At 38.5% G+C, this 19,146-nt stretch overlaps 1 protein-coding gene and 1 pseudogene across 1 annotated transcript in view; one reads left to right on the top strand and one right to left on the bottom strand.

Moving 5' to 3' along the window:
- Positions 1 to 19,146, bottom strand: part of EML5 (echinoderm microtubule associated protein like 5) — a 197,726-nt gene that overhangs the window by 145,904 nt on the left and 32,676 nt on the right. The window contains exons 3-4 of the mRNA XM_006879132.1: positions 3,399 to 3,497; positions 1,463 to 1,531 (exon numbers count right to left, since the gene is read on the bottom strand). Coding sequence (XP_006879194.1) covers positions 1,463 to 1,531; positions 3,399 to 3,497 — 168 coding nt within the window. The remainder of the gene's footprint in view (positions 1 to 1,462; positions 1,532 to 3,398; positions 3,498 to 19,146) is intronic.
- Positions 5,513 to 13,000, top strand: LOC102856222 (annotated as a pseudogene).

Genomic DNA, 19,146 nt, shown 5'->3' with positions numbered 1-19,146 from the left:
CAACTACACCTCATAGCGACTCCATGAACAACAGATCTGAACTTTGCCCTGAACTGCTCTATCCTTATCATCTCTGATACTTGAGGCCATTGTTACAGTTACTGTGTCAATCCACTTCATTGAGAGTCTTTCTCTCTTTTGCTGACCCTCCACCTCTCCAAGTGTGATGATCCTTCTAACAATATGCCCCAAATATGTGAGATGTTCTTCACTATCTGTGTCTCAAAAGAGCATCCTGGCTACACACTTAATGTTTGTTCTCTTGTTCAGTCCATGGAGTATTCCATACTCTTCTCTAACACCACAACTCAGAGGCATCAATTCTTCTATCATCTTTATTCACTGTCCAATTTTGAAATGCATAACAAGTAACCAAAAAGACCATGGCTTGTATCAGATGTACCTTAGTCTTTGAAATCATTGCTCCTTAAAACCTTAAAGAGGTCCTCGATGATAGATTTAGCAAAGGCAATACATCTTTTGATTTCTTGACTGATAATGCTAGGGGTGCTAAAAGTGGATACAGGCAAGAAGAAACTGTTAACAACTTTAATGTTCTGTCCATCTATCACGATGCTGCCTATTGGCCCAGGGGAAAGGACCTTTGTTTTCTTGATTTGAGATATAATCCACATTGAAGGCTGTAGCCCCTGTTCTTCTCTAGCATGCGTTCTAGGTACTACTAGTACTGTCTACTAGTACTAGCCATCACAATTTTAGATAATCTCTGGGACTTAATTTTCTTACACATAGTCTACAAAGAGAACTAATATACTACTCACTGTCTTCACCAAAGCAGAGGAAATGTAATTCAAAATAAAAATGGAATTTTCTTCATTTAATTGAAGATACGGATTTTTTTAAAAATCTGAAAATGGAACTTAATAGCTTAATGTACAATTTTACTATTTAATCTCTGATTAGTTATTTAAAAACACATTACTTTCAAGTTGGAACCAACTCATAGTGGATCCTCCAACAGGTTTTCTAAGGCTTTAAATCACACCAAAGAAGGCTGCCCATCTCTTTTCCATGAAGCAGTTTGTGGATTCAAACCACCTACCTTTGGGTGGCAGCACAACTCTACCCACTGGGCCACCAGACTTCTCTGGTTATTAAATGTTTAATATATAGTAAATATTGTGTCAAAAATCTTGTCCATTAGAAGTGAATAAAACAAAAATCTTTACCCTTAAAATAATTACATTATGGGCCTTAACCTACCATCAAGCCTTTTGCTTTTGAATATTTACTGGAAAAAGAAAGATTAAACATATTACCAAATTAGTACTGTAATTTCAAGATCAGAATTGTAGCAGTAGTTAAAGATGCTTTTGGGGAAGATGAATATGTGTATTTATGTGTGCATACATAATCACATTTTAAGTTGTTAATAGTGTGACAGTCATAGGGGCAGAGAAGTAAGGAAACATGATTATAAAAAACAAGAGCCTTCTAGTACCTTGATATGTTTTACACCACAGCTGACAAGTTTATTTGGTTGGTACAAATCCCAAGAAATATCAAATATCTGTAAACAAATGAGATTTGTAGTTAAAATATTTATATTAAGAATCAAGTTAACATCCTACACAAAAGACCAAAGAGCTCAAACCTCCGCCTACATACAACATCGCAGTGCTGCCAATTCAGACTCATGCTGATCTCATGTTTGTCAGATCAAAACTATGGTATAAAACGTTTTCAGCAGGTGATTTTTCAAATGTAGATTGCTAGAACATAAGTGGCAATTCCTGGGGCACTGCTGGATAGAATATCCAAATTCTTGGTTATAGGCAGACTACACTAACCAAACAGAGCAACACACACACCCCCAAAAAATAATAATCCATATTCTAAATCTCAAAACCTTACGAAAAATAAATATTTAATTATAAAGAAAAAAGAGTAGTTCTCCGTTTCCCTGAATGTTATGAAGTAATGTGTAGAACGAAAATTAACACCTCTATTTTTAAAAAAAAAATAAACAAAGAAAAAAAATTCACAAGAATTAGATCCCAAGTAACAAGAAAAATTAAACAGATCTAGGATGTAAATACTTATACAATTTCTATAGAGGAGAGATTCTGATGGCAACATTCACTTAAACATATACAGTTAAAAATAGGGAACATATTTAGAGCTGTCTGTAACACATAATTTTTTATGTAAAGAATATAATCACTTATTTCACAGCTAAAAAATTTTATCTTTCGCTTTCATATTGTTTACTTGGGTGAAAGAAAATTATCTTAAATTTTGGCAAATTCTAGACTTCTTTCCTAAAATCCATACTAAATTCATACACATAATTTTATTACAAAAGAATAAATTCAGATAAAATGCCTATCAGAAACACAATTTAATAATGAATAAAAGAAAAGCTAACATTTGAAAAATGAGCTGTTCATTCTTCTAACTGGCAGGAGTAGCCATCTTTCTCTGACACTTGCATATTCACCAGAGGCACTCTCTGAGCAAGGGAAATAAAAATATTTACAAAATGATACTTCTCAGGGGCAAGGATGAGAAAAGATAGCTTATAAATGAACAACTTAAAAACTGAAACTACTCACCACTGTGCAAGTAACAGGAAACCTAAAGCAACTTTAAAATACCAACTATGTAAAGACAAAATTCTATTGACAGTGTTACTTTTTAAAATAATAACTAGTCTATTTATTAAATCCAAAGCAAGTCTGAAGGCACATAGCTTGAGGCCACCAGTTACTTTCTGGCAGAAGGATGGGCAATCAATCTCCTTCCGTGTGATTAAATGCTGCTAAAAATCTGCCAGGTGGTCAAATATGAGTCGGTTTCGACTTGATGGTACACAACAACGATGTATGAACCACTCTGTACTAGAGTTTTTATCAGTGTTTATAAAAATAGTACAAATTTTCATTTTAAAAGCTGACTGTTGCAGTTGTTTACCGTCAAGTCAGAGCCAACCCATACCAGACCCTTCAGCGGGTTTTCAGGGGCAGTTAACTGCATGGGAGGGGATTGTCCATCCCTCTCCCATGGAGCAGCTAGTGGCCTCAAACTGTGTTCCTTTGGGATTACACTGCAGCTTCTTGTCACTAGGCCACTACAAAGTATTATTCTTTACATTCATTTTATACTACATTGAATAAGAAATATATTCTTAACTAGTCTTCAATGCTAAAAGTTTTATACTAACATTATATATACATGGAACCATGTTTCTGAGTACTACAGTTCACATGCATTCTAAAATTTAATGGGTACTTATAAAATTTTTCAGACAATTGTACTTGAAAATTTAAATTAGAACATATCTGCTAGCAACAAAATGAGGATGAATAAAATACCTTAAACTCTTTTCTGGACCTTTCTCTTCCATTATCAATTAGAATTCCTAAGAGGATACTTACTCTGTCTGTGTGGCCAGGAGCCATAGACAACATTTTCCCCCTTTTCCAGTCCCAAACACAAACTGCATTCTTTGAATCGAGTCCAACTGAAACCAAGCGCTGAATTACATCCAAGGAGTCAAGTTATGGATAAAAGGGGGGGGGAGCAAAAAGAAAGCAGATTATGAATGGTAAGAAACTTACACATCTATATTTTGTAAAACTAACAGGGAAAGAAAGGTTTTATCTTGTTACTTACTATTTGACCAAACAAGTAATTCTTTATATTATGAAACAGTAAAAAAAAAATTTCCATTTCTAACAATAAAACTGACAAAGTACTCTGAACTCTTCTCCTTTTTGACAACTGAAAATGCTGGGAAAAATGTCAAAACATCTCTTTTGGTGACCCAGTGGGAGCTCTGGTGGCCTAGTGGTCAAAAACTGCATTGATGACCCAAAGGCACGTGGTTCAGATACTCCAGCAGCTGCAGAGGGGCAAGCAAGATGTGCAGTCTCATTCCCGAGATGTACTGCCTCTGAAAACCTGCTGGAGAGTTAACTTTGTGTCAGTCCTGACTTGACTATACAGAACAACAACTTAATGGGCAGGAAATGAAGAAATCAGAGAACAAAACTAAAGTGATTCTCATTAGAAATCTTGGGAAGTAAGAGAGTACATATACCTACTTTACCTGAATCCTAGTAAACACAAGTATTGTTCTGCTGGCTGAACTGGAATAGGGATGAAGATCAGGACCCACCTGAGGTTGGGGTGTGAATTGCTGATCTCTGACTCAGAATTAGGGAAAACAAAGAAGTAACCCATCTTAAAGAAGGGGCAGCAATACATAAAGGAAAAGGAAATCTCTTCTGAGAATCTGTGACTGCAAGCAGTGTACACAGTCACATTAACCATGAGTCCCTCAAGTGGAAGTTTGCTTCAGAGTGATTCTGAGGGCTTGCAGGGTCTCCTTGCATCTTCTACATTTGAGCATAGGCAAATACAAATCTTACATGGAAAACTACACCTTCAACCCAGGCTTCAAAGAATTTCTTATAATTTCAATTCAAATATAATTATAAGTGAAAAACAGCTTAAAAACAAAAATAAGCAAATGTGGAAATTATAGACAAATAATACGGACACAAAGGACCAAGAGTGAGTTCCAATAAGTCATAAAAAACAGCAATTTCAACCTTTCAAAAATCATCAGACATTAGAATTATCTGATAACAAAATTAAACTTAATGCTATTGTTGTTATGTGTCACTGAGTCGGGATGGACTGACTCATAGCTGATCCTCCTCCAGCAAGGTGTCAGAGGCTGTAAATCACCCAGGAAGAGAGTGTGAACATCTTTCTCCTATAGAGCAAATGATGGATTCAAACTGCATGCCTTTGAGTTGGCAGTGCAGACCCTTATTCACTAGCCCACCATGGTGCTGTAGGTTTAATGAGAATATATACTTGGTTATTAACATAAAATCATAAACATATCTGTGAACATAAAGCAAAGAATACATATTTTTTAAAGTATCCAACAGAATTTCTAGAACTGTAAAACAGAGGGACTTAAAAACTCAATAGACTAGTTAGATGATTAGAGAGAGGAAGAGAATGGAAAAGAGTAAGATGACACACATTAAGAAAAGTTAATCATGAAAGATGGACTTTCAGCCATAAATAATGATTAGAATATGAATTTTCCCGCCTGCTAGAAACCACCAGAACGAATCCAAAGTTTCAGACAACGGAAGAAGTAGGCTTGTTAAGCACTGTGAACTTTGAGGGAGGGGCACCTGCAATTTCCTCAGCTTTCATCGCGGGTACTTTGGATGGAGCCCCAGGAAGGTGGAGCAGTCCTGCTGACTTAAGGAGACAAAGCCTAAAGTTTAGACAGTCCAAGATGGCCTGAATTTGAAATAGAGAATAAGAGGAAAAAAATGCACTAATGCATAAATCTTAACTTACCCACACAATCTGATTATGGGTCCTCTGCATGCAGAGGGTACACAGGGCAAAACACATGAGGCCATGCAAACAACAATGAACTGAGCTTGTTACAGTGCTGAGAGGGGGGAAAAGCTGACGATTATCTTCAATGCCACAGACTGACAGTGCGGCGACAACAATGGTTTCAGCCATAGCACCAATTGTGAAGACGGTGCAGGACAGGACAGTATTTTATTCGATATATAAAAGGGTCACTCTGAGTCTGAACCAACTTAATTGTACCTAACAAATACAAGTGCCAAGATAATTTTAGAGGAAAGATGAGCTCTGAGAAATTACATGACTTGATCTCAAGATTTATAATAAAGGAACAATAACAAAGGCAGTGTCATTATGGTTTAAGGACAAGTACAGAGATGAAGGGAACAAAACAGAAAATCCAAAAATAGATCCACATATAAATTACACCTATTTTCTATAATGGTGTAAAGTCATTCACAAGGGAAATATGATTTTCAATAAACAGTGTTCAAAATGGATAAATAGGAAGAAAACAAGAACTTTAACCCTTAATTAAACACAGATAGAGCGTAAAAGATAAACCTTTAAAACTTCTGGAAGCAAAAGGAAAAAAATCTTTGCAATCCTGTTTTAGGGGAAAAAAATTTCTTAAATAAGACACAGAACAAACAAGCTATGAAGACTTCTTGTTCAATTAGACTTCATTACTATTTAAAAATTTTGCTCTTCAAACATAGCATTAAATTTTTTTTTAAAAGCAATCCACATACTTGAAAGAAAATATGTGCTATACATATATCTGACAAAGGACTCATACTTTGGAAATAAAAAGAATATTTAAAATTTAATAATTAATAATAATAATGAGATAACACAAAATAAACTATTTAAATAAATATTTTTTAAGAGAAAAAAGATATCTGAATGGTCAGCATATGAAAGTCCCTCAAATCTTTAGTCTCAGGAGGATACATACTAAAACCATAGAGTAGTCCTAACACATCCTCTAGAAAGGAAGACATTGAAAGGACTGATACCATAAAGTGATGGTACAAACAGGACAGAGAAATCTCATATATTGTTAGTGAGATGGAAAACAGTAGTGTTACTTTGGAAAATAGTTGACCAATTCCTAGTAAAATTAAACATACATTTACCATACAGCCCTACAATCCTACAGCTGTTAGGTGCCACAGAGTTGAGTACAATTCATAGCTACCCTGTGAACACCAGGTCTGAGCAATGTCCTACCCTGTGCCGTCCTTACAATCGCTAACACACTTGAGCCCACTGTAGTCACGTGTCAGTCCATCTAGTTGAAGGTCTTCCTCTCTTTCTTCCTCAGTTAAAATAAGGATAAACAGCTGCAAACATCCTTTAACAGTTTAACGTGGAATGTACAAAGTATCAATGTTGGACCAAAAGTTGTGGAAAATGAAATGGAACACATGAACATTGACATTCTAGGCATAAGTGAGATGAGCTGGACTGGCTTTGGCTACTCTGAATCAGATAATCACATGGTGTACTATGCTGAGAATGAAAACAGAAGAATGGGGTTGCACTTATGTTGTGTTGTTGTTATGTGTCGTTGAGTTGCTGCGACTCATAGTGACCCTATGTACAACAGCCCTAAACTCCTCTCCGTCCTGTGCCAATGGCAGTCTCCGACACACCCATCAAAATTACCTCAGTCACTGAAGCAATCAACCTCACGGAGGGCCTTTCCCTCCTGCGCTGTCCTTCCACCCTCCCAAGCATGATGTCCCTCTCCAGGGACCGGTTCCTCCTTACAACATGTCCAAAGTATGTTAGATGGAGCCGCAGAATCCTTGCCTCCAGGGAGCCGCCCGGTTTAACCCTTTCCAGGATGAATCTGTTTGTTTTCCTAGCAGTCCATGGTACCTTCAATACTCTTTCTTCTCCAGCACCACAGCTCAAAGGCATCAATTCTCCTCCTATCCTCCTCAGTCACTGTCCAACTCTCTGATGCATGACAAGTGACTGCGAAGACCATGGCCTGTATCAGATGCACCTTAGTCTCCAGAGAGACACCATTGCTCTTCAGTATTTTGGAGAGGTCCCTAACAGCAGACTTTCCAATTGCAATACGTCTTTTAATTTCCTGGCTACTGGTGCCGAGAGTGTTGAGCATGGAGCCAAGCAAACTAAAGCTGTGAACAATCTCAATCTCTTCACCATCCATCCTGATGCTGCCAATTGGTCCAGTGGTCAGAATCTTTGTCTTCTTGACAGTGAGCCTCAATCCATATTGGGGGCTGCAGTCCTCGACTGTCTGCAGCAAGTGCTTCAGGTCCTCCTCAGTTTCAGCAAGCAGGGTTGTGTCATCTGCATAACGCAGATTGTTGATGAATCTTCCACCAATCCTGACACCACACTCCTCCTCAAAGAGCCCAGCCTCCCGGATAAACTGTTCTGCATACAGGTTGAAAAGGTATGGAGACAGGACACATTCCTGGAGTACGCCCTTCCCAATTTTGAACTACGTTTCCTTGCTCTGTTATAATGACTGCCTCTTGGTCTAAGAATAGGTTTCGCATTAGCACAATCAAGAGTTGCATTTATAGTAAAAAAAAACAAAACAAAACCCAATTTCAAGTTCTATCCTGAATTACAGTGTTGTGAGTGATAGGATATTATCGATATGCATCCAAGGAAGATCAGTTAATAGATCTATCATTCAAATACTACAGCTAACGTCAAAGTGAAAGAAATTGAAAATTTTTAACAAATTTTGCAGTCCAAAATGGATCAAACATGCAATCAAAATACACTCATTATAACTGATGCCTGGAATGCAAAAGTTGGAAAACAACAAAGAAGGAATGGTAGTTGGAGAATATGGACTTGGTGACAGAAATGAGGCCAGAAACCGAATGATTAAACTTGTGTGCTCAATGATTTATTCACAACAAATACTTTAAACACACACACACACACACACACACACAGTGACTTTACACATAAGTCTCACCAGATGGACTGCATAGGAATCAGATTGACTCTTATCTGTGGAAGGAATCACTGGAGAAGCTCAATATCCACCAGTTAAAACCAGGCTAGGTGCTGGCTGTGGAACAGACTACCAATTACTCATGTGCAAGTTCAAATTGTGGATGAAGAAAATGAAAACAAGTCCACAGGAACCAAAATGTCATCTTAAGTCTTATCTCAGCTGAATTTAACAATCATCTTAAGAATAGGTTTGCTGCATTGAACATCAGTGATGGAAAACCTTAAGAGTTATGGATGACATCAAAGACGACATCATCCATGAAGAGAGCAAAAAAGTAATTACAAACACAGAGGAGAAAGAAAAAAAAAAAAAAAAAACCAAAATGGATGTCAGAAGAGACCCTAAGAACAATTCTACTACCAGGTATTTATTCACAAGAAATGAAAACACACACTCACCAAAGATTTGTAAACCAATGTTTATATCAGATTTATTACTAATCCTCCCAAGGAAACAACTAACATCTATCAATAGGTAAAAGAGAAAAATGTGCAAAATGAAATAGTGGAAATCCAAGTTTCCTGTAAACTTTCATTAAAATCACAATTAAAAAAAAAGAATAACCAGATTTTAGTATATTCATAAAATTAGTAGCAAAAGGATAAATAACTGATATATGCAACAACATGTATTTTTAAAATCATACTGGGTGAAAATTATCCAAAAATGTTTGGAACAATATGTCAACAGAGAACTGCCAGATGTGCAGGCTGGATTTAGAAGAGGTTGTGGTCCTAGGGATATTATAGCTAATGTAAGATGGATCTTGGCAGAAAGCAAAGAATACCAGAAGAATGTCTATCTGTGCTTCATTGACTATGCAAAGGCTTTTGACTGTGTGGATCACAAAAAGCTGTGGCTGACTCTGAGAAGAATGGGAATCCCAGAACATTTGATCGTGCTAATGTAAAACCTATACTTGGGCCAAGAGGCAGTCATCAGAACAGAGCAGGAAGACACTGGATGGTTCAAAATCAAGAAAGTGGTTCGTCAGGGATGTATTTTGTCTCCATACCTTTACAATCTGTATTCAGAACAGATCATCCAAGATGCTGGGCTGTACAAGGAGGACTTTGGTATCGGGATTGGTGGCAGAATCATCAACAACCTGTGTTATGCATATGACACAACCCTGCTCGCTGAGACTGAGGAGGACCTGAAGCGCTTGCTATAGAAGGTCAAGGACTGCAGTCTTCAATATGAATTGAAGCTCAAATCAAGAAAACAAAGATTCTCACCACTGGGCCAATTGGCAGCATCAGTATGGATGGTAAAGAGATTGAGATAGTAACAGTTTTAGTTTGCTTGGTTCCACAGTCAACACTCTTGGTAACAGCAGCCAGGAAATCAGGAGATGAATTGCATTGGGAAAGTCAGCTGTGAGGGACCTTTCAAGAGTACTGAAGTGCAACGACGTCAGACTGGAGACTAAGGTGTGCCTGATCCAGGCTATAGTCTTCGCAATTACGTGCTACACATCGGAGAGTTGGACAGTGAATAGGGATGATAGAAAGAGAATTGATGCCTTTGAGCTGTGGTGCTGGAGAAGAGTGTTGAATATACGATGGACTGCTGGGAGAACAAACAGGTTTGTCCTGGAGAGGGTGAAGCCAGAATGTTCCCTGGAGTCAAGGATTCTGAAGCTTTGTCTGATATACTTTGGGCATGTTGCAAGGAGGGACTGGTCCTTGGAGAGGGACATCATGTTTGGGAGAGTGGAGGGACAGCGCAGGAGAGGAAGACCCTTGATGAGATGGATCAGTTCTGTGAGTGGAGTGGTGGGAATGAATGTGTTTGAGATAGCGAGGTTGGCACAGGATAGAATGGCGTTTAGGGCTCTTGTAAACAGGGTTGCTAAGATTCGCAAACGACTCGACGGCACATAACAACAACAACAACAACAACGACGACTGGGTTAAAAAAAAAAGACTAAGCCAGGAAAAAAAAAACCTATTTGAACACATTGACATGAAACTCTAAAATCTAATACTGTTCCTATGTGACTTACTGGCACTGAAAACCTGCAGGAGAGTACATAAAAATAATGTGTTAATAGAAAGTAAAGTATTCATAGGCGATAGCTGGGGCTGAGATAGACAATGACTGGGAAGGTGCACAGGAAAACATTTTGCAGGTATGAAAATATTAATTTTGATTGTGGCAGTAGTTACCAGATGCATACATTTGCTAAAATTATTTGAAATGCTTACTTAAAATGTCGTCATTGTTCTTTATGGACATAGGACTCCTAGCCAACCCTCTAGCCGGCTTTCAGAAGCCATAAAGCCCACTGGAGGAGACTGTCCATCTTCCTTGCATGGGGCAGCAGATGGATTCTAACTGCATGCCTTTGGATTAGAGGTGCAACTCAAGCCACCAAAGCTCTTCTATTCTGAAGACCAGTGCATTATATTCAATGTGAATTTTACCTTGGTATAAGGGACCACATGTAACCTAGTGGGAAGAAACTGCACTGTAGTATTGAAGGCATGAGATTAAAATCTACCAGCTGCTCCTAAGGAGAAGGATAGGCAATCTCCTCCTGTGGGATTTACTGCCTCTGAAAACCTGGGGGAGGGTCAGTTACAGGTTAGTCTGACTTGACTGCACACAAAAACATAAGGAGCCCTAGTGACTCAGTGGCTATGTTCTCAGCTCACTGAAAAGTCAACAAGCAGTTTGAACCCACTAGCCACTCCATGTGAAAAAGACAGAGCAGTCTGCTTCTGTTAATACAGCCTTGGAAACCTTATCAGGCAGTTCTACTCTTTTCCATAGGGTCCCTAGAAATCACAATGGATTTGATAGCAATAGGTTTGGGGATGAATGGACAAAAACAGAAAACCATCTCCACACAGCTGATATTCAGAAAATATAACTGATTCTGTAAATTGAAAAACTATGGAAGATAGAGTGAGAATGATTATAGGTATAATTAAGAGATCATAGGTAAGTAATGTCATGAGAAAAGACTTCACTGTCAATGATTTCTTTTACTTTGATCCACTGTTACTTTGATCCACTGTCAATAACCACGGTAGCAGCAGTCAAGAAACTAACACACTCATTGTAGGGACTTGGAACTTTCAAGCCCGACTATAATAAGCAAAAAGGAAATCAGGTAGATGGTTCTAAGCCCATATGAAAGTGTGCGTGGAGGAACACATCAAGGAAGACCTGTGGGTGACATGCTGTGGAAAAGTTCTGATATTTAAACCTGGTGAAAGCAGCAAAAGTTTGATCATTGGCCCAAAGGAAAGCATGCTTCAGCTGCTGCCTCCAAAGAAGATTCCTAGCCTTCTTTAAAGCACTCCCAGTTTTTCCAGTGGACAACAGCAGTGTTCTAATAGTTCCTAAAATAAGTTATAAAAAGAAAATCTCAACAAAGCTGGACAGAATTCTTCTGTGTCTCCATCTTCATCATCATCCTCTTCATCATCTACTGGAGAAACTCAGACCCAGTCTTCAGATTGGTTACCCCAAGTCCCCATGTCTGCATTGAGGTCTGTTCCTTCTGCCAACTTGTCTAATGAGCCTTTTTTAACAGGGATTTATAGAAACGTGTATTCTCCAGGGGGTCAGCCACAGCTAAACTACTGCTGCTAATACTCTTAACAATGATCTCTTCTGGAAGTTTCCTTTTTCCAGGACATGAGCTTAATTTCAGCAGCTGTTAAACAAACAAAGTCTAGCCCTTTTTATCTCAACTGTAAACATGCACTGTGCTGTTGACACAGCAGAAGTGGATCTGCCCCCTCAGACAGATCAGCAACACCTGGGGGATAATCTTCCAGCATCAGCGGGGCTTATCATTTACAAACGAGCCCAGCGATGGCCCTGAGATTGTTATTGGAAAGTGATCCAATCATAAAGTAAGGGAAGTAACATTTCAAGGGGTCTCTCCTGCCACTTTGGTTTCACAGAGGGCTGAAATAATCCCCTCAGGAACTGAACATCCTGTGTTTCGTTTCCTAAGGCATATGAGCTGGAAATATGGATTAGTTCTCAAGTTCTTAGTAGCATTATAAAGCCTGGGACAACTAGTTAAAGGAGAGCCTTATCTTCGGAACCCAGTCATATAAGTGGCCTTCAAAAAGCAGACACTGGTTGTCAAGGTGCTTTAGTGTTTCTCTCCAAAGACTGCTGTTGTTGAGTACCGTCATCACAGAACCAACCCATAGCTTACTCTCTAGCAGGTTAATCGCATAGGAGGAGATTGCTCATCCTTCTCTCAAGAGCAAGCAGCTCATGGCCTTGAACCGTGTGCCTTTGGGTTGCAGCACAGCTTCTTGCCAGTAGGCCACCAGAGCTCCATGCTCAAAGGACTACAAGATAGAAAACAAAAAACCTTTGGCCTCTTCCATGAACACCTTTTTAGGCTTTGACAAAGAACAGAGATACCAGAGAGGCCTAGAAAGGAATGATAGCTGAGGTTCTTTTGATCTGAGGACTGCTACTATGTATCACACTAAAGAAATTGAATCTATTTGGAATTTGCAGAAGCAAGATCCCAAAAGGATAATCATTTAAAATTAAGCCATGGATTGCCAGATCAATGAAGATAGTAGGACCAACAACCTGCCTACTGGTAACCCTTCTGCAATTTAGACTCATTCTTCATAAGGGTCGCAAGATTTTCATGCTCCTAGATCTTTTCAGTAGTTGAACCATAATTAAAACCACAGGATAATGTGTATTTGTATATTTGTGTTATGTATATATATTTGTAGACATGTGTGCGTATATGTGTGTGTATATGTACTATTGTTGTTGTTTGTACCATCAAGTCAGAACCGACCCATAGCTGACCCTCCACTGGGTTTGCTGAGGCAGTAAATTGCACAGAGTAAGACTGCCTATTTTTCTTCTGTGGAGCAGCTGGTGGATTCGAACCATGTGCCTTCAGGATTGCAGCACAGCTTCTTGCCACTGGGCCACCAGAGCATCTGCATACGTGCTCTCTGCCCTCCTCTGTGATCTCTGGTACTGAATAATTCCCCATCATTTTGTTAGATTTTGTTTTTAAAGAATGAATGCAAGTGATTCATGAATACTTAACAAGCTTGGTTCCCAAGTTTCTGCTGTCATCAACTTGGGCACCATATGTCCCACTGGAAAGACAAATCCACTTAAAAGACCTCTGTTTTATTACTTAATTGATAAACAAATCTTAAGGGAACCTGTAATGATTCAATACTTTCCTCACTTCTCCCTGATCTTTAGCTTTTACATTTAACCCTGAGAAAATGCTGGATAAATGCCTTGAAGCTTGCAGGAGTAATTTTTTTTTTTAAAAAGCTAATATGATTTGCATGTCATGCCAAGAGTTAAGCTCACGCACTGTTGGAGAAATACTTTTTTTTAAAAAAAATTATTTTATTATTTTGTATGTGTGTGTACCGTCAAATCGGATCTGACTGGTACAGGAAGAGACTGCACCTCCTTCTCCAGCAGAGCATCTAGTAGATTTGAACTGCGTACCTCTGGGATTGTAGTGCAGCTTCTTGCCACTAGAGAAATACTTTTTAAAAATTTTTTGTGGCATGGAAATAGGGGAGGGCATTCAAGGAATGCTGAAATAGTTGGTGGTACACAGTCACTTGGCTCTGACTACATGTTGAACTTTTACAACTGAAGAATCCATGAATACCTTTTTTTAAAAAAGTTGCAGAATAAGCAACTGGCTTAGGCATTTAATAAGAGAAAAATGCTCCACTCCAATATTTTTATGTAATTGTATTACTGGGATTAAAACCCATAATTGTGCTTCACATCCGTAGGTGCTCTAGACTCTGTCCGTAATACTAAATGTGCTGCTTTCCTTGTTTTTCATCAAACAACTGAGGAAAAATTATTCTATCTTTCTGTAAATTCTTTCCCTTTTATAAGCTCTCAGAAAAAATGAAAAGCTGGGAAAAAATGCCATGAAATGGAAAATTTCCCATATTATTCTTTTTAGCCAGTGAGATTACAAGCTCTGCCTACAGAATTGTTTTCAGGCATTCTATACTACTGAAATTTTTAGCTTTGAACAGTATCTTTTTTAAAAAAATTGGTTTATACAAACAATAATTTGTTTATATTCATGTACACAGGGGGGTTTGTCCAATTTTATAATAATGAATATATTTTATTACTAGAGCAAAATGGTTTTTTCAAGGAAACAATGTGAGATTTGGAAATTTTTCTTTTGGGCAAAAAGCAAATCTCCAAATTAACATCACACTACCATCCTGCTACACTGTGCAAGCTGTGTACATCATACTAAAATAAATTTTCTTTGTACACATTAAAAAAAACTCAAACACATGCTGCATTGGGAAAATCTACTGACAAGAACCTTTTGAACATGCTAAAGAGCAAGGATATCAGTTTAAAGACTAAGGTACACCTGTTTCAAGCCATGGCCTATTCAACTGCTTCCTGTGTATCTGAAAGTTGAACAAGGAATAAGGAGAAAAGAACTGATGGCTTTGAATTGTGGTGTTGGTGAACAGTACTGAATAACCCATGAACTGGCAAAAGACCAAGTAAATGTGTCTAGGAAGAAGTGCAACAAGTGCCCTTCTTAGAGGCAAGGACAGCAAAACTTCATGTCACATACTTTGGAGGATGCTATCGAGGGGGATCAATCCTTAGAAAAAGACACTTAGCTGGAAAAATGTAGAGGGTCAGTGAAAGAGGAGGATCCTCAACAAGGAGAACACATGCAGTAACTACAACACCTGACATAGCAGAGAATGGGAGGACTGAACAGGATAGGGCAAGGGTTCAATTCAAGGTTCACAGGGTTGCTATGAGTCACAGTAGAATCAATAACATCGAACAACAACAACAACAATCAGAGATACTGAGTGTAATAACAGGCAAATAAGAAGCAGACAGTATTCTAAGAGATACTGGCTAGAAATTTACCAGATTATTTTATGATGAGATATCAACCCTCAGGCACAGGACAAATCTCACAAAGCATAAGGAAAGTAGGAGGGAAGAATGTGGAGGGGGTGTAGAAAAGAGAGAAGTGGTAGAAAAGCAGAAAGGAAAAGAGGAAACCATACCTAGGCATCCCATTATTAAACTGAAAAACACCAAGATTAAAAAAAAAAAGCAGGTAGAGAAAATGAGAGGGAAGGAGAGGATGGATGAGAACCCTGAAAATGGATTGCATTATACCATTCAGCAACAGAAGCCACTAAGCAGTATGGGAGGACACTCTGCAATGTGATAAAATAACTCACTCTGGATCTCTACATCCAATACAGTCACTGAAAAACATGAGTTTAATTTACCACTAACTTATTAAAGGAATTCTATAGGATATATTTCAGATAGAAGAGACTCTTAACTTTTTCATCTCATTAGCAAGTCATGCACTCTACGTTTAAAATACTTTCAGAATCATCTCACCACTAGATACAATCCACCATTTCTTCTCACATGCATTATTGCCACAGCATCCAACATAATCTACTTGCTTCTTTCTTCTCTTGTCCTCATTTCTTCTTACATTCTTCCTCAACATTTTTAAAACAGATGACACTCCTTTGTCCAACATTTCCTGCACCAAGTATACACGAGCAGATAACTAAAAAGACTTTATTACAGACTGAATTGTAAGCTATAATTATCTTCCTACAACTGTGATTATAATCCCTTTTGGGAATAGGATATTCTGTTATATTGATGAGGCATTTCTGATGTACGGAGTGTCTTGAATCAATCTCTTTTGAGCTTTAAAAGAGCAGATTAGCAAGTACAGATGGTGAAAGATAGATGCTATGCTATAATATAAGATCTCCAGGAACCAAGAAACAGAAGCTAAAAAGAAGTGAGGACTTTTTGTCAAAGCAATCAGAGAGGCAAAGTGTTCCTCTAGAGCTTCTGCCCTAAATGCTGATGCTGTGTTCTCTACATATTGAGAAAATGAATTTGTATTTGTTAAGGTCACCCACTTGTGGTATCTGTTATAGCAGCACTGGATAATTAAAACAGGCACTAAGTCATTAACAACATCTATCCACATATTTTGGATGCAAAACTGTATCTCCTAGAAATTTGCTTATATCAGATCTGAAAACGGAGACTGATCACATAACACTGAGAATCATGACCTACTCTGGGTAACACATAGCACTGATCATAACTGCATATAATAAATACAGCAGAGGATGGTAAGTGCTTTGGAGAAAACTTTTATTATTGAGACTGTTATCTGGAGTGAGGGAATAGTAAGGAGACTATGGCTACAGTGCAGTGTAGATGGAGACTGGTAAAAAACAGAGATTGGAAGGTTAGTAGTAAATCATATTATCTGTCTAGACAAATATAATATCCAAATTAATATAAAACCAAAAGTCTAGGAAATACAGTTTGCATCCAAAATACGTGAATATATGCCCGAGCAAAGCTGACTTGCAAACACTCTCCACTCTTCTTTTTTTCTTTCTCTGGATCCCTGCATATAACTCACCAATCTTGGGCTTCTGGCCTGCCATCTGACCTGCAGGTTTCGGGAACAGGCACTATGAGCCAGAAACCTGCCATTTGACTTGCTAATTTGGATTCATCAGCCCCTGAGCCACGTGAGTCAGAAGTCTCCGGTCTGATGCCTACCTTCAAGTTTTGGGACATAGCAGCCTTCCCAACTGTACAAATCATCTCTTAGAAGTCTCTATACCTGTTTAGGGAGCTCTGGTGGCACGTCCCGTAGTGAGTATCACTATTAACCCAAAGGCTTAAACCACTTCTGTAGTAGTTTAAATCCAATAGCTGTTCTGTGGGGAAATGATGGGCTGTCTCCTCCTGTGTGAGGAGGCTTGGTTTGGCAATCCAACGGAGATAAGTTATGAGTTGGAAAACGCTCAACAGCAATGAGTCTGAGTTTGGGAGAATATAGTTATATAATGTATATACTTCACAGGTTTTGCACCTCTAGAGGAGTCTGTGTAAAATATACTTTTTATTTCATTTTAATGTCTGTATCTCCTGATTAGAGTACATGCTCACGAATGGCAGAGATTGTTTGTTTTGTTCCCTGCTCCACTGATAGTACACAGAAGACTGTCTGCCTTGTGGCAAGGTCCCAAAAGATACTTCCTGGAAGGTACAACAGAAACTTTAACAAATTAACTTTATGAAACAAAAGAATATAACTCTGTAGATTAAAACAAAGTGGCTTATGTGTTAGCAGAGATGGAACCAGAGTTAAAAGCCTCTGCTGTCCCGAGGAACTCTGGTGGCATAATCTTCACAGAGTTACACTGCCAACCTAAAGGGAGCGGATTCAAAGCCACCAGCAGCTCTGCAGGAGAAAGATGGGCAATCTCTGCCCATGTGATTCACAGTCTCCAAACAGCCCACTGGAGGGTCTGTTATGAATTAACTCCAACTCAACAACAATGAGAGTTTTGAAGAGATGACCCTGTTGGCCTAATCTGTGGGGAGGTGGGCTGTTAACACAAAGGCCATGCCTCTCTAGCAGTGTGAATTCATCTTCAGCTCTTGAAGGAAAAATAAGGGTGATCTTTTTTGCCATTTACAGTCTCAAAAACCCCACAGAGGGTCAGCTCTGAGCTGGTTCTGACTCAATGGCAATAAATCTGAGTTGACTTTTTTTTTTAAATAATTTTAGTGAACATTTACAGAGAATTTGGATTTCCATTCATTCATTGCTGCACTTCTCTACCCGCCCTGCCCTCTCCCCCCGCCCCCCAGTTCGTTCCTCTCTTTCAAAAGTAAAAGAAAGACTCCCTCCCTGGTACACAATCCCCCCGCACCCCTCCCACCGCCCCAGGTACATTCCACTATGCAACCTTAATTGTGGACTCTTGTGATAACCATAATACCCTATCATATACATCGCTGAGCTGACTTTTTAAAAAAAATTTTTAATTATAATTGTGTGCGTGTACCGTCAAATCGGATCTGACTAGTACAGGAGGAGACTGCGCCTCCTTCTCCAGCAGAGCATCTGGTGGATTCAAACCACGTACTTCTGGGACTGCAGTGCAGCTTCTTGTCACTAGGCCACCAGAGTTCCCTTGAGTTGACTTTTTTTATGTGCATGTATTATTTGGGAATATCATGAAAGCCAAAGATGTAGAAATTGAGGATTTCTACACCTTTGCAGTCTGAAACTGACTGAATATGCAATCAAGATGCATTAATAATAGCCCATGACAAGGATGCAAAGGCTGGAAACAAGGAAAACGGACTGGTAGTTGGAAAATATGGCCTTCGTAACCAAAATGAGGCTGGAGATTTAATGACAGAATTTAGTACAATGAATGATTTATTCATTGCAAACAATTTTTTTTAAATACAAAAAATGGTAACTACATATATGGACTTCACCTGATGTACTAAACAAGAATCAAATTGACTACATCTGGGGAAAAGATCAATAGAGAAGCTTAGTATCAGCAGTCAAATGCTGGCCAGGTGCTGACTGTGGAACAGACCTTGAACTATTCACATACAAGTACAATTTGAGGTTGAAGAAAATTGAAAGAAACACACAAGAACCAAAATATGACCTTGACTGTATCTCAACTGAATTTAAAAATCATTTTAAGGATATATTCAACGCACTGAACACTAGAGAGCAAATGCCAGATGAACAGTGTAATGACATGACAGGTAACACTCATGTTAAAAGCAAAAGATAAGAAAGAAAACACTAAAGTGAATGTCAGAAGGGATCCTGATACTTTCGCTGGAAGGAAAAAGAAGCCAAAGCAAGAAGAAGGAATGCT

The sequence above is a fragment of the Elephantulus edwardii genome, unplaced genomic scaffold, assembly GCF_000299155.1.
Source record: "Elephantulus edwardii isolate Elephantulus edwardi_28Jun2011 unplaced genomic scaffold, EleEdw1.0 scaffold00002, whole genome shotgun sequence".
Classification (NCBI taxonomy): Eukaryota; Metazoa; Chordata; class Mammalia; order Macroscelidea; family Macroscelididae; genus Elephantulus; species Elephantulus edwardii.
The sequence above is the reverse complement of the archived record's forward strand: the minus strand, read 5'-3'. Positions and strand labels throughout refer to the sequence as shown.